This window comes from Drosophila suzukii, chromosome 3, assembly GCF_043229965.1.
Source record: "Drosophila suzukii chromosome 3, CBGP_Dsuzu_IsoJpt1.0, whole genome shotgun sequence".
Lineage (NCBI taxonomy): Eukaryota > Metazoa > Arthropoda > Insecta > Diptera > Drosophilidae > Drosophila > Drosophila suzukii.
In genome coordinates, this window is record NC_092082.1 from 82,141,823 (window position 1) to 82,154,750 (window position 12,928).

At 43.1% G+C, this 12,928-nt stretch overlaps 1 protein-coding gene across 2 annotated transcripts in view; it reads right to left on the reverse strand.

Moving 5' to 3' along the window:
* Nucleotides 1–1,322: 1,322 nt before the first annotated feature.
* Nucleotides 1,323–12,928, reverse strand: part of LOC108014433 (limbic system-associated membrane protein) — a 131,196-nt gene continuing 119,590 nt past the window's right edge. The window contains exons 10-13 of one of the 2 annotated variants that reach the window (XM_036817419.3): nt 10,699–11,100; nt 9,949–10,007; nt 2,167–2,211; nt 1,323–1,449 (exon numbers count right to left, since the gene is read on the reverse strand). In XM_036817419.3, the coding sequence (XP_036673314.3) occupies nt 1,331–1,449; nt 2,167–2,211; nt 9,949–10,007; nt 10,699–11,100 (625 nt within the window). In that variant the 3' untranslated portion in view covers nt 1,323–1,330. The remainder of the gene's footprint in view (nt 1,450–2,166; nt 2,212–9,948; nt 10,008–10,698; nt 11,101–12,928) is intronic. The other variant, XM_036817420.3, reaches the window with a different exon arrangement.

The window sequence follows — 12,928 nt, forward strand, 5'->3', positions numbered from 1 at the left end:
GCTGAGTTTATTTGGAAATCAAGTAAAGATATTTTTTGTTATTTTCCTATACATTTATTTATATGTAGGCGTCGTTTTCGTTAATCTCATTACAATATTCACTTATCGTCTAGCTCATATGTGTGTTATGACGACTGCATCTATATAAGGTGCGTTCTCTGCCAGGCCTTCGATATCTTTGGATTGCCAAAAAGGATAATACGGGGTGCATTGTGAAGCAACAATACGAGTATCGAACTGTAAGTACATATATCATGAGATTTGGAATGACTGTGTGGTGCAATATATTTACATAAAAACAACCTTGGCCACGAGATTGAACCCGGCAAATATGGATTACTATTTGTTTACTTGCTACATTACTGTTGCGATTCCGCCTTACACATATCAATCGTGTTTATTTACACTTACACTCTAATTGTTATCCAATAGCCATATGGAAGCATCTATATGCTGCCCCTTTTTCGTGTGTGTGGATTAATTTACATACCAAATCAATAGGTCTGCTGACTAATTTAATTGCATTTATGCGGTCAATTAAGCTACTTAGCGGCTACATACATACAAATTGCAAAAAGCTAGAAAACGCTGTCCACAGTAAGCCATTGAAAATGCGTCTCGAATGCTGCAAATTAGTTAGACTCTGTCGTTTAATCGGGAAATTTGACTAAAACGCATGGTATGAAGTGCATTGGCGGCAGTGGCGTATCCGATAATTAGTTTATGCATTTATGTATTAATTAAATTAACTATCCGCATAATGCTACAAATTACTCCGGGTGACTAAGCCCTGGATCATCAATGGCAGTGGTCACCATTAACGCCCTCCATACGTACTAGTTATATGTAAATTTACCTTTCTTCGCTCGTCGAGTGACTCTATTCTTTGGTGCAGTTTATACCTAGGAGTATGCAATAAAATCTATGTACACTGGTTTTTTTTCGAGTGCTGGAATGGTCGGCGAAGGTGAAAGTGTGTATGTTTAATGTATGTTTTTTTATGGGTCCTAGTTTGAACAGTTGCATGCTCTTTTACATTGATTGTTACATGTATAATGTATGGTTCCGTTTTTCATATTCATTTTCATTTCCTTTTCTTGATTAATTCACTAAACTTTGCTTGAGAAATTTGAATCGAACAATGAGAAATCGTAGTGGTAATTACTCGTACTCGCTTATGCCTATGTGGATCATCTCTTAGGATTATAGAGTGTTGTGCAGGACCTCTGTGGCCTCGGTAACCAATCTCCTGTATCCCTCCTCCTGTTTCAGATCAAACTGCTATTGGCGGTGAAATTCGTAACGTAACTCAGGTCGAAATCGAAAGCAATTAGGCCACCAGGAGGCTCAGAGCCAGAGTGGCGGAACTCAGGGCCAAAAGGCCCAGTTTCTGTCGGTTTATGGCGCTGCTGCCGTAGAAGGTGACGCTCAGATCCCTCATCTCGTTATCTGCAATAAAGATGGATGCAATACGCTTTTATTAATCCGCTCGAAAGGGCCGCACAAAGAAATAGAATGGTACATAGAAATCGGAATCGAAATATCCAGCGCATATCACATATCGCAACACACGAATGTGTGCATTTCCATATTCATTTGGCTATATGGTCGTAAAACAAATTGGTCGAGCATGCAAGTCAACAGATTGAAATGTACTCAATGGCTATTGGATATACGTATATAGATATATATATATGAAATACACCTCTCCAGGATAAACACGCACACCCATGCACACACCTGCCATCTAAACGGACTTTCAATGGCACACATTAAAACTTGTTTTGGGGGATTTTTCTATTTCGTTTTCTGTTCTTGATCGGGCTTTGAAATGGGAACGGAAATGGCACGCCAAATAGTTGGTAAACTGCCCGGACAAACGTGTGTATATATATATATAAATATCGTATTTGGTCTATTTCCGATTTTATTTTCTTATTATTATATTGCTGTATTTCATTTATTCAGGCTGGCTTAGCGCAAATATTGAGCTGTATGTACAAGGTATTAAAAAATAAATACGTTTCATGCAGATAGGATGGAAACATGCAAAGAGTGAGAGAGAAAGAAAGGCATACAGAGTAAGACAGAGAGAGAAATAGAGAGTTAGAGAGAGAGAGAGAGAGATGGCAGACAGAAAGAGAGTTAGAGCGAGACGAGACTAACCTGACAGACCGTGATTCAAAAAGGTTGACAGATCGACAGGTCCATCTGCAATTAGTACGTGGAGCAGTCGTTGAAAGTTAGGATAGAGTTGAAAGTAGGGATAGTGCGATGGATATGGATTGCCAAGGCCTATGCTACGGTGCTGGTATTAAAATTAAATCCCGAACCCCTTCCCTCCTCGATATTTAAATCAAATCCATGCGGGTAAATAAATCATTAACGCTTAAAGTGCAATCTGCAATCAGGAGGATTTACTTTTGCGCAGACGACTGGGATTGCGACTGCGGATGCGGATGCAGATGGCCAATCAAGTGGGCGTTGGGTGGTCATAGGTCATTCGACGCATTCCGGCTCCACGACGGCCAGCTCATTTCGTTAAGGCCGCCAATTAAAATGGCAACGAGCAGCATCTGTCAATAATGACAAATGAGCATTTGGCCACCGGGAGCCGTTCTTCAAAGGCGAATCCTGACTCTGTAAACACCCGTAAATGAAGGGACAGAACTGCGGATCCACACCCAGATCTCCTCCTGCATACGTTCACATATATCATATATCCGCACATCGATTTTAATGAAATGTCCTGGCTGCCAGGGACATCGACTTCTTTATCTGCCGCACTGTCACAAGTTGCGGGCGAATAAAACTTATAAATATTTGATGGGCTGCCAGCCAATGGGCAGCGACATATCTAAAGCACACACCACACATCACATCTCGTGGATCCTCCAAACTACTGAACCCCCCCCCCCAGGCAAACAAGAAAGGATGCCGATGCTGGTCGCCCCCAGTGATTGCTGACACTTTTAATAGACAGCCAACATGGAGAACCGGACTCTCCAGCTCCTCCACCGTTGGGATGGGGGTTTCTAGAGGAGATGGGGGGACAAGGAGCCCCAAATGCCGGACGTGGTATCAATGTAGGTTGCATGTTGCACACGTGTTTGGCCAGCAACCGGGACAGCTTATCTATCGAGGCATCTGGGCTGCCAACGCCTCGAAACATGACACCTTTCATTTGGCGAATTCCCGCCTTGAATGCACACTCTGCACAGAAGCGAAATTCAGTTTTTTTTGTGTTTTTATGATAGGCTAGTTAAAATATGAAAGGCATACTCAACTTTTTATAACCCATTGAAGTCAGCAAAACAACACGGTAGCTTAAAATAAATGTTATATCTTGTTTAAAATAAAAACAATTGCTTGTAACAGAAAATCTTATTAAAATCCTTTTAAATTCGTAGAAAAAAATTATAAAAGTTATCAAAAAATCTTGTTAAGACCCTAATACACCTGCTTTATTTTTGATGGACTGACAGTATATTTTAAATAAGTCATGGTAACTTAAAAATGGTTTACTTAGTATTTAAACTTATAAAATGGTGATAAACGGTCTGGGTTGCCGTGAAATTTTAAATTAAGTTCGGTCGATAAGTATAAAATCAAGCAAGTGTCATAAGACCTCCCATAGAAATATCTCAAAATATATCAAAAGAAATGTTAAGACCTTTCCAGAAGGAAGTCTTACTTAAAATTAGTACTTTCTTATCAAGTTCAAAATGCATTTCCCCTTTTCTGTGCAAGTGCATCTCAACTGGCCCAAGCCCGCTCTCATATGTCTCTATTCATTTGGCCGTTTAGTCGTTGGCCGGCTGGTTGGCTGGTTGGCTGGTCGGTTAAGCGACTAAGAAAAATGGCCGACGGGCGGCGATCAAATGCAATGCACACTCGCACTCCCTACGGCATTACCATATAAATTCCCCAACTGTCAACATAAAATAAAAGCAAATTGTCAATTGCGGTGCCAGCTAACGCCGGCAATTTTGTAATGAAAACAGACGCGGCCACCAAGCCGTGATGTTGGAGAAGATTCAGGATGGAGGATGGTGGATACAGAGGATGCTGGAGCAGCTGGACTCGTGACCATGTGGCCGACTGGCTAATGTGGCCCCTGCCCATTGGAACCAATAGAACCATTGCAGCCATGCCGTCCATACGGCTGTCGTGGCGACTTTTATTGCTTGCGGTTGGCGGCACAAAACCGTAACGTCACTTGTGATTTCTCGTTTGCGCAGCTAAATAAGCGCGCACTCGCCATCGATGTCGCCGCAGTGGCGAGGGTCCGGCTTTCGGCACCTGTCCGGTTTTGGACTCCTTCACATCCCCCTATGGAGTGCCCATCCCGACCATCCCAACCATCCCAACCATCCCGACCATCACGACCATCACGACCATCACAACCATCCTGACCATTCTGCACATCTCCCACATCCTCCACGCGCTTTTCACGTAATAGCATTGCGGTGCGGCAACAAATACAAATGACCGAATGCAATCGACATGGACAGACGCGGATTTGTTGGGCTACTGCTGATACACAGCAACAAAAAAGGGCTGCTAGATATATAAACTAAATTAAATCTAAATGGAGAATCTAGAAAACAGTTTCTTAGAGATATGATGATATATAACTTTAAAACAGAATAAAGTTTCTTTAAGATGTAATGACTATCTCATCAACCCTTAGTGGTAGGAGTTCAAACCCCACTTCTGTTCACAGAATTTGTATATTTATGTTTATGTTTACTTAATTTTTAGATAATTATTCTTTAAAAATTGGAATAAAAACTAATTTAATAGTTTAAATATATCTTTAATATCTTAAAATGTTTAACAAGAGCTTGTATAATTATTTTTATATATATATTTTGAATTTTTTTTAAATTAACTAAATACGTATTATCAAAACTTCGATCAAAAAATCTTCTTTGTTATACAAATTTTGATTGTCTATGATATTTAAATAATTTTTCTTTATATAAGAATGCAACATAAGATTTTTTCTTAATTTTCAAAATTTTGGGGACTTAGTTTTTTCTCCGTGTAAGGCTCTTGTTGTGCTGTCCTGGTGTTTTTTTGTTGCTGGTGCTCGTAAGTACAGCAGGCAAATCCGATTTTTCGCACAGGTGACATGACGGTTCTGGCATTGGCCGCTCTGCACGGGGCTGCGATGCCAGTTTATTAGGGATTCGCAAAAAGCAGCGGCTGCCTCACCGCGGATTTTCAAGTTGGCAGCCCAGCAGCAGGGCAACATTTCAACAATGCTCCACGTGCAGCAGTGGCTCGTTTGTCGCCGGCTGACCGCACGGATTTGGCTCTCCATTATATCTGGTATGGTGTTTTTTTTTTCGGGGTTAGATATGGGGTTTCACTGGACCTTAAAGCCCTGATTAAAGCTTAGCTGCGCTGGAATACTTATGGCAAAGTAATACAATGCAGTCGCACATTGCTTTGTATGGGTAGCACTCAGCACTTGTGGCCAGGAACTTCAGCAACAGTGTCTTCTGTCTGTCTCTGGGTCTGTGGCTCCTCCAAAAGCTCCTTGGTGTTGGCATTGTGGGACCTGCACTTTACATAAACATAACATTCACGTGGAGAATTCGCATTACACATCTTGCAACCGAGAGCAGCGCGGTGCTATTTTTGCCTGTGTGTGCCACTATGCTTGTTATGCTGCCACTATGCCCCACTACAAAACTTCGGCCGGCTCTTGCCTCATTTTCTCTTAGGTTTTTCCCATTTTTTCCCCATTTTCCCCCGAATGCCGTATATGCCCCGCGCAAACTTTGCAACTTACATGGAGGCAAACAAAAAGAAGCACAAAAAAAAATGGAGGAACGCAAAAAGCGATGACGCTGCTGCAGTTGTTCAGTGGGGGCCTCGACTAAAGTATTCCCAGGGGCAACACAAAAGCTGCAAACGCACAGGGGCGGCGGTGGGGCTTGTGAAAAAAAGGGGGCTTGGGTTTGGGTTCTGGGTTCCAGCTGGAGGACACGATGGCCGCCGTCTCCGTCGCCGACTTGGACGAGTAAATTGAAAGTTTTTGAGCAGACGCTCAGTGCCAGGAGCGGCGACGTTGCCCCGACGCATTCTAAAGGACATGCAGTAAGGGTCCACTTTGTCATCGTTTGAATGCCTTGTTGCTGTTGCTGTTGCTGTTGGTATTGCTGTTATTGCTGCTGCTCCTCAGTTGGCAGTTTCAGCAAGTTTTACGCAACTTTCAACGAGTCTTTCATTTTCTGATATTTCTTACTATCCAGCCAAACGTCCGCCCAATGCCCCATGCCCCATGCCGCATGCCCCATCTCCACAATGCCCCACAAACATTGCCACACCATCGCCGACTGAGCACTGAACACTCGTTGCCTTACTTTATGTTGTAATTTTATTTAACTTCTTTTTTGCTTTATGTCGAGTATTTTTTCGCGTGCACAAAATGCATTATTTTTTATGTCTCTATGTGCTGCTCTATGTGACCCCCGACCCCCGATCCCTGATCTCTGAGCCCGCGTGCCTCGGCATCGTTACTATAACTGAACTCCATGATGTAAATAGCTGCATACCTGGGCTGGGAGTCTATTCCATTCTTATAACCACCCCCTTTTATTCAGTTACATCTACGCATTGGGGCTATGACAATGGCAACACAAGGAAAAAACAATGGAATCGTAAAAACTAAATGCACTTGGAGGCCATTCGCAATGTTGGTAATATGGCCAAGGAAAATCGAAGTTCATATGCCCCAAAGGGCTCCTTAAGCTGACCCATAATGTCCTGCATAAATTGTCTCTCTAAGCGGTAATCAAATGGTTCTGTTTCGGGTAGTTCAGCACCATGTTTTGAAACTGGGGGATAAATTGTTTATTTGTGCTTTTAAGATATTACTTTTTTATGATTTCATAAAACTAGAAATTATTTAAGTGGATTAATATGCATTAATCTACCAAAGAAGGGAAACTTTTTAAGTGTAAAACTAACTTTTATTTAAATAACTTATCATTTAGATTTAGTATTGCTATGGCTTCCTTGGAAAATGGGAACTAGTAAAATGCAGTTGAGTACTTTCATTTAAAGAACAAAATGGTTCTCAGTTGGCTGTCTTCGCAGTAATTATAATAGTTTTTCCAAATAAAATAACCATTTAAGTGTAACTTGTTGAGCTGCTCGTTGGCTTTAGAATGTAACAAAAGTAGTTCGGTTATTTTTGTTTTCACAAAAGTCATTTGCAGCTTGAGTGTGTCTACGGATGTGGGGATCTCAAATGCGTGGCGAATGGGGTCCAAATGCGAACAGCAGTCTGCAGACAACCCTCAATTGGCATTTTCTTTCTCTTAGTGGCCAGGAGTCCTGGGGAGCCACCTTGCTCTACTTCCAGGACACGTTTACCTGCTGTGGCACAGGTAAATGAACTGGTGATATTTCTGTCTGTCTTTCTGCCTGTGTGTGTGTGTGTGTGCGGGACTATATAGCAGTCTAGGACGATTCTCGTCCTTTAGTGTTACGGTTATTGTGCGAGAGTCGTTGTTATGACACTCCGGGCTCATTAGTTGCCGCTTTGCTCGATTGCACCTTGTTGCCCCTGTTGCTGCGGTTATTATTGCATCGCATGCTCGGTCACTAATTGCGTAAATTGTTTACGTTTCGAAAATATAATGAAGTCATTTCCATTAGCACAAAGCGCAGCCATAAATTGCCGCCGAACGGAGTTCCAATTCGATGTTATGTATATGCGTGTGTTGCGTGGGAATGGCATTTCAATGGCGCGTAATGAAGTTGGTGGTGCCAGCATCTTATGCGGATACATGGATACGCGGATGGATGTCTGCAGGATGCAGGACCCTCAAAAGCAACACGTCCTGCCGGCACCCTGCGACATCGATAGCTATAGCTTTTCTGCAGCAAAAGGAGCCCTTTTGTCAACGAGTGCGGCATTCACGTTTTGCTTTATTAAATTTTCACCGCTTCGCTTTGTCCTCTGCGGAGTATGGAAGTATGAAGTATATCTCACTCGCCATGTGCGTGTTTATTGCATATTTCTTTTGTTATTGTTCTTATTGCTGTTGCCACTGCATATTTATGCGTTTGTTTGTCGGGGGAACTGGCTGAGGAAAAGGGGATCCAGGCAGCAGGAGGAGCAGGAGCAGCAGGATCCCAACCAGAGGACCCATCAGCGTAACTGCAACAGCCGCAATGGCAACGGAACGGCACTGAACCGTGCACTATTTGCATTTGCATGCATTTCGCATGCCAGTGGCAGCCAAAAGATGGCAAAAGACAGCGGATCTGGGAGCCGGCGCCGCCAAATGTGCGTCATTTGCATGGAAAATCGCTTTTCTCCGCGCGCCACATTTCACGCTGGCAGACCTCCGCCACCACCACCATCTCGCCTTTCTTCGCTTTCACCCCGACACAAATTCCGTATGCAACGCAACAATAGTTTTGCATATAAATGGATTTCGAGTGCGCATTTAGATGTACCCACCTGGCTGGGGTATGGTCGGTTCTGGTTCCAGCCTGCTCCTGGTTGCCAATCGACGCACTGCATCTTTGTTTATTTATTGCCGCGACGAAGGTGACTTTGAAGGAACTACACAGGGACAGGACTTCCGGGCTAGCCAACATCCAATTAGCGGTGTCTTGTGCTCGTATTTGATTTTTAACCCTCATTATGCAGAGCCAAGACTGTGCCATCAATTAGTTATGCACACACATGCAGATTCCCTCAGCCGCTAATTTGTCAGCCGACAGTCAAAGTAACAGCCAGCGGGGCGTATACTTGATATTTGAATAGTGGTGGACTTCATGTATTTATTCAGGTATATTATGGGAAAAGCAAACCTATTCAAATTTAATTGGTTAAAGTAATAATACTGTCTACAATTGCATTAAATATTTATATAGATTTTATATTGCTTGACTTTACAATACCATAAATACTTTGCTACTACTACTACAACTGAAACCCGTTAAGTATGCAACACTTCTTTGAAATTAGTTAGGTATCATTATTCTAATGATTCGTAGAAGAACTACTGTATGGTATCTTAAATAAGACAATGATATATGGCTGATCCCAACTCAATCCCCAAATCCTGATGAATGCTTAAAACATAGAAGCTAATGGTTTCTTTATATTTAAATGATGTTCTAATGATTCGTGGAAGATCCTTTAGTATGCTGTATGGTAACTTAAAAGATATAATGATATATGGCTGATACCAATTCAATCCCCTAAAGTATGCTTTTAACTTAGTAGCTAATAGTTTCTTTATATTTTAATGATATTCTAGTGATTCGTGGCAGATCCTCTAAGGTAGTTTATGGTTTCTTTAATGACACTGATCACTGCTCAAAGAACTCATTAAGCTGCGCTTTCTACCCGTGAGTGCACTAAAAATTGTGTTTGATAAACAGACATGCTGTGCATGTGCAAGGTGGACTTTAAGTGTGAATGTGAAATGACTGCGGAAATTCTCGCTGGGAAAACAAACGAGAAAGCGACGTGTTCACTTCACGCCTCACTGAGCCCGCTTCAGCAATAAATTTAACTGCATTAAGTTATGACAGCTTGAACATATTTTCTCCTCAGGCTGCGATACAAAGCGATTCGCCATGTACATATTTTTTTTTTTGCTATTTTTATGGCTTGGCTTTGTGTTTGCGTGCTGCAGCTTGATTGTGATTTTTGTGGATTATCGGCGAAAGCAGCGCATAATACCAAATTATTATGCATGCAGCCGGCAACGGAAAGCATACAAGCAAATGGGATTCAATTGACCCACGGCTCGCCGAGGTGGTAATACCCTAAAAGATTGGAGTATTTTCACCAATCAATTGGTACATGGACTTTTGTGTAATCTTCTGTTAGGGTATTTTTATGTTAGTCCGGTGCAAAGGATGCTGTACTGTTTACACAATGGAACTGTTGGTACTGGTACTCACCATTCGATGATGTGGAGAAGACAAAACTGTTGGTCAAATCGCTCCATCCGTAACGATTCCTGAAATCGATAACCGTGTGCCGTATTAATTATGCAGCTCAGGAGCATTACCGGTATTAATATGCAAATGATTGCTAATGATGACAGCTCCCCCGCTAGGCGACTATAAATAATATCTCGAGTGGTCAAATTAGCAACCAGGCTGGTTACTCAGTTGGATTGTACAGTGGAATTACTAAGTCGTAGTTTAGGGAAATATCCATGCCTTAAATCTACATTTTAATCGGATCAATTAAAAACCGAAGTACTGCTTTTAACCATATTTATGATAACCTTATATGGTTACTTTATGACACAAAATCTCTACTTATAAAAGTTTTTAAGTTTATTTATTCTACAGATCCAAAAGGTCTCTTTTTTATAAGAGTTCCTAATTTAAAGACTTTGAAATATATTAAAAAAGTTTTACTCAACAGATTGTAAAGTTTTTGATTAATTTATAAAAGCGTCTAAAAGTATGCAACGATATTTTTCAATTAGAAAGAGTACTGGATTCTGCATTGCATTCTTTTAGACACCATTAAAAAAAGGTTTTTCTAATCTTTAAAAATATTAATGATCTCAAAAAAGTTGGAACATAGTTACTTTCTAGCATTTCTTCTGCTCTTTTAACCACTGTGCAACCATTCCAATCCCCTCAAATCCCCGTGGAAGTTTTGCCTCTATAATTCGGCACCCTTCCCGGTCTCACCTGGACTGCACGGTGGCCTCGTAGTGCTGGTCGGGATCCAGGCCGCGCACCATGTAGCTCATGCCCTGCGCGTAGTGGTGCGAAACGGGAACGGCCGGCAGGACGACGTTGCGCCAGTCGTTGTGGCCCCAGTGCATCACGTTGCCGTAGCCGGAGTAGCTGCCACTGCCAGACAATCCGGACAGTCCGCCCATGTTGCTGCCAATCCGATGGCCGTGTAGCCCGGAGCCCGAGCCGTACATCTGGGACGAGGAGGAGGAGGAGGACATCAGCATCGAGTTGGAGGAGGAGGGCGAGTCGATGGCATTGCCAACGACCTCGTGTCCTTGCGGCAACTTGCGGAAGGACAGCTTGTACTCCTCGATGGGCGAGTGCGAGTCGACGGCCCAGGAGATGTTGTATCTGAAAGTGGAAAGTGGGTAAGAGGGGGTTTTTCCACGGAGTTAGTCAGCTCGGGGTTATCGCAAAGTTTTTCGCGTGCAACAGTTGGCGGGGGATTTATTCCGAGGCGCTGGCAATCAATATGTAATTGTTAAATTCTCCATTGAGAGCCCTGGCTGCTGCTGCTGCTGCTGCAGTTAAGGCCAACACGCAGCCGGCAGTCACGTCAGCAGGACCAAGAATAGCTAAGAAGGATCAGGGAAGGGGAGCTCCCTGCTGGGGAAAAGGACCTCCCGAGTGACAACAACAACGTAATCAATGGCTGACGACAATGGCTGGGTTAAGATACTGCGTATGAGCCAGCCAGCAGCTTTGTTGTTCGGTCTTCGAGTCCGTCGTTTGCTGTTACTGCAGTCTTAACATAATGCCCGCCCTCGCCTTTTGTTATTGGCTCCTTGTTTGCCCAGCTGCCCCCCATCTCAGCCATCATGAAGCCACCTCGCATCCCGGTTCCCGGGTTCGCACAATGCGTCCATTCAACCGAAAAGCCAACAGTCCTGCCACATTCTCAGCTCAAGTGTAAATGAAGTTATATGACCGACCCCCGACCCCAGCTGGGTGCATTGTGCCGTGATTAGGAAGCTCGACGAGGAGATGGAGGGTGAGTAAACTGCATTTTTGGCCATTGCCCCCCGCTTGGCTTAAAGGTTCATCAGCCCCGAAGAGGGGGAGAAAAAGCATGCTTTAAAGACGGAGCAGCTCATTAGTCGCCGCTGTAGCTGATGGCCAAAGTTATTTATGGCTACTCCACTTCGATCCAATGGAGCTCTTCAAGTAAACAACTAATTAGGGACCCCCACACTTCCAATGTCGCAATGCTTTCTTTACCATTACAAAGGGCGCTAGTTCATTGCTTTGCGATAAAGTCGGCACACAATTTGAATGTTAATCAGCATTGGCATCCCTTGGCTTCCTGTTTTCTATCCCAGCGCAGGCCTTTATTTGTTTTCGCCCTCCATCTATTCTGTACGATTATTGGGCCATGCGAACTAATAACTTCAAGTCCTGGGCACAATAAAAACATAAAACGCCAATCAGAAAAGTTTTCGCATATAGCATAAAACTAACGCAAGCAATAAAAATGATTATTAACAATTGAAGAGCCGGCGACTGGCGCCAGACGATTGGTTGCGAAGGGATCTGGGGTATTTTGGGAACCAGAAAAACACTTTTTGGCGTACTTTGTATGCCCGATTCGGGCTTTTTGGTAGCTTAATTGCCGGCAGCAGTTTCCGCCAGCGAATCATGAAACCAAATGAAACGAAATGAAATCAGCGCAAAAGTTGACATGGCCAAAATGTTCGGTTAGTTGCTTTTTGCAAAGTTGCGTTAACGGGGCGTATGCGCAATATGGCTTTCCCACTCTTGGCAGCTCTGCTCCAAATTATGATGGCTATCTCAGTTTTTTTCCTGCGAAATGTTTTCAACAGATTATTGGATTCCCTTCGATTTGAATTATTGAAAGGTGTTCTTTGGCCCCACTCCTCTGTTGAAAAAAACCAGTGCCAAGCTATCTAGCTGTCGGTCTATCCATGTCTATCCCTACTTTCTACTTTCTACTGCCATTTCATTCGAGTGGTGTGACGTGAGATGTTGGCTTGTTTGTCGCTTGGCTGGGTTCCCTATACCTTTCCCTATATCTATGCCTTTGTCTGCCCACTTATGAGGCCAGAGTGTGTGCGCCAGTGTGCGTGTGTTTGATGACAGCTAATCCAATTAAAAGTTTCATACGTTACGTTACGTATACGCACTGGCGGCCCCGAGAGTTGTCCGTTTGTCTGTCGGTCTG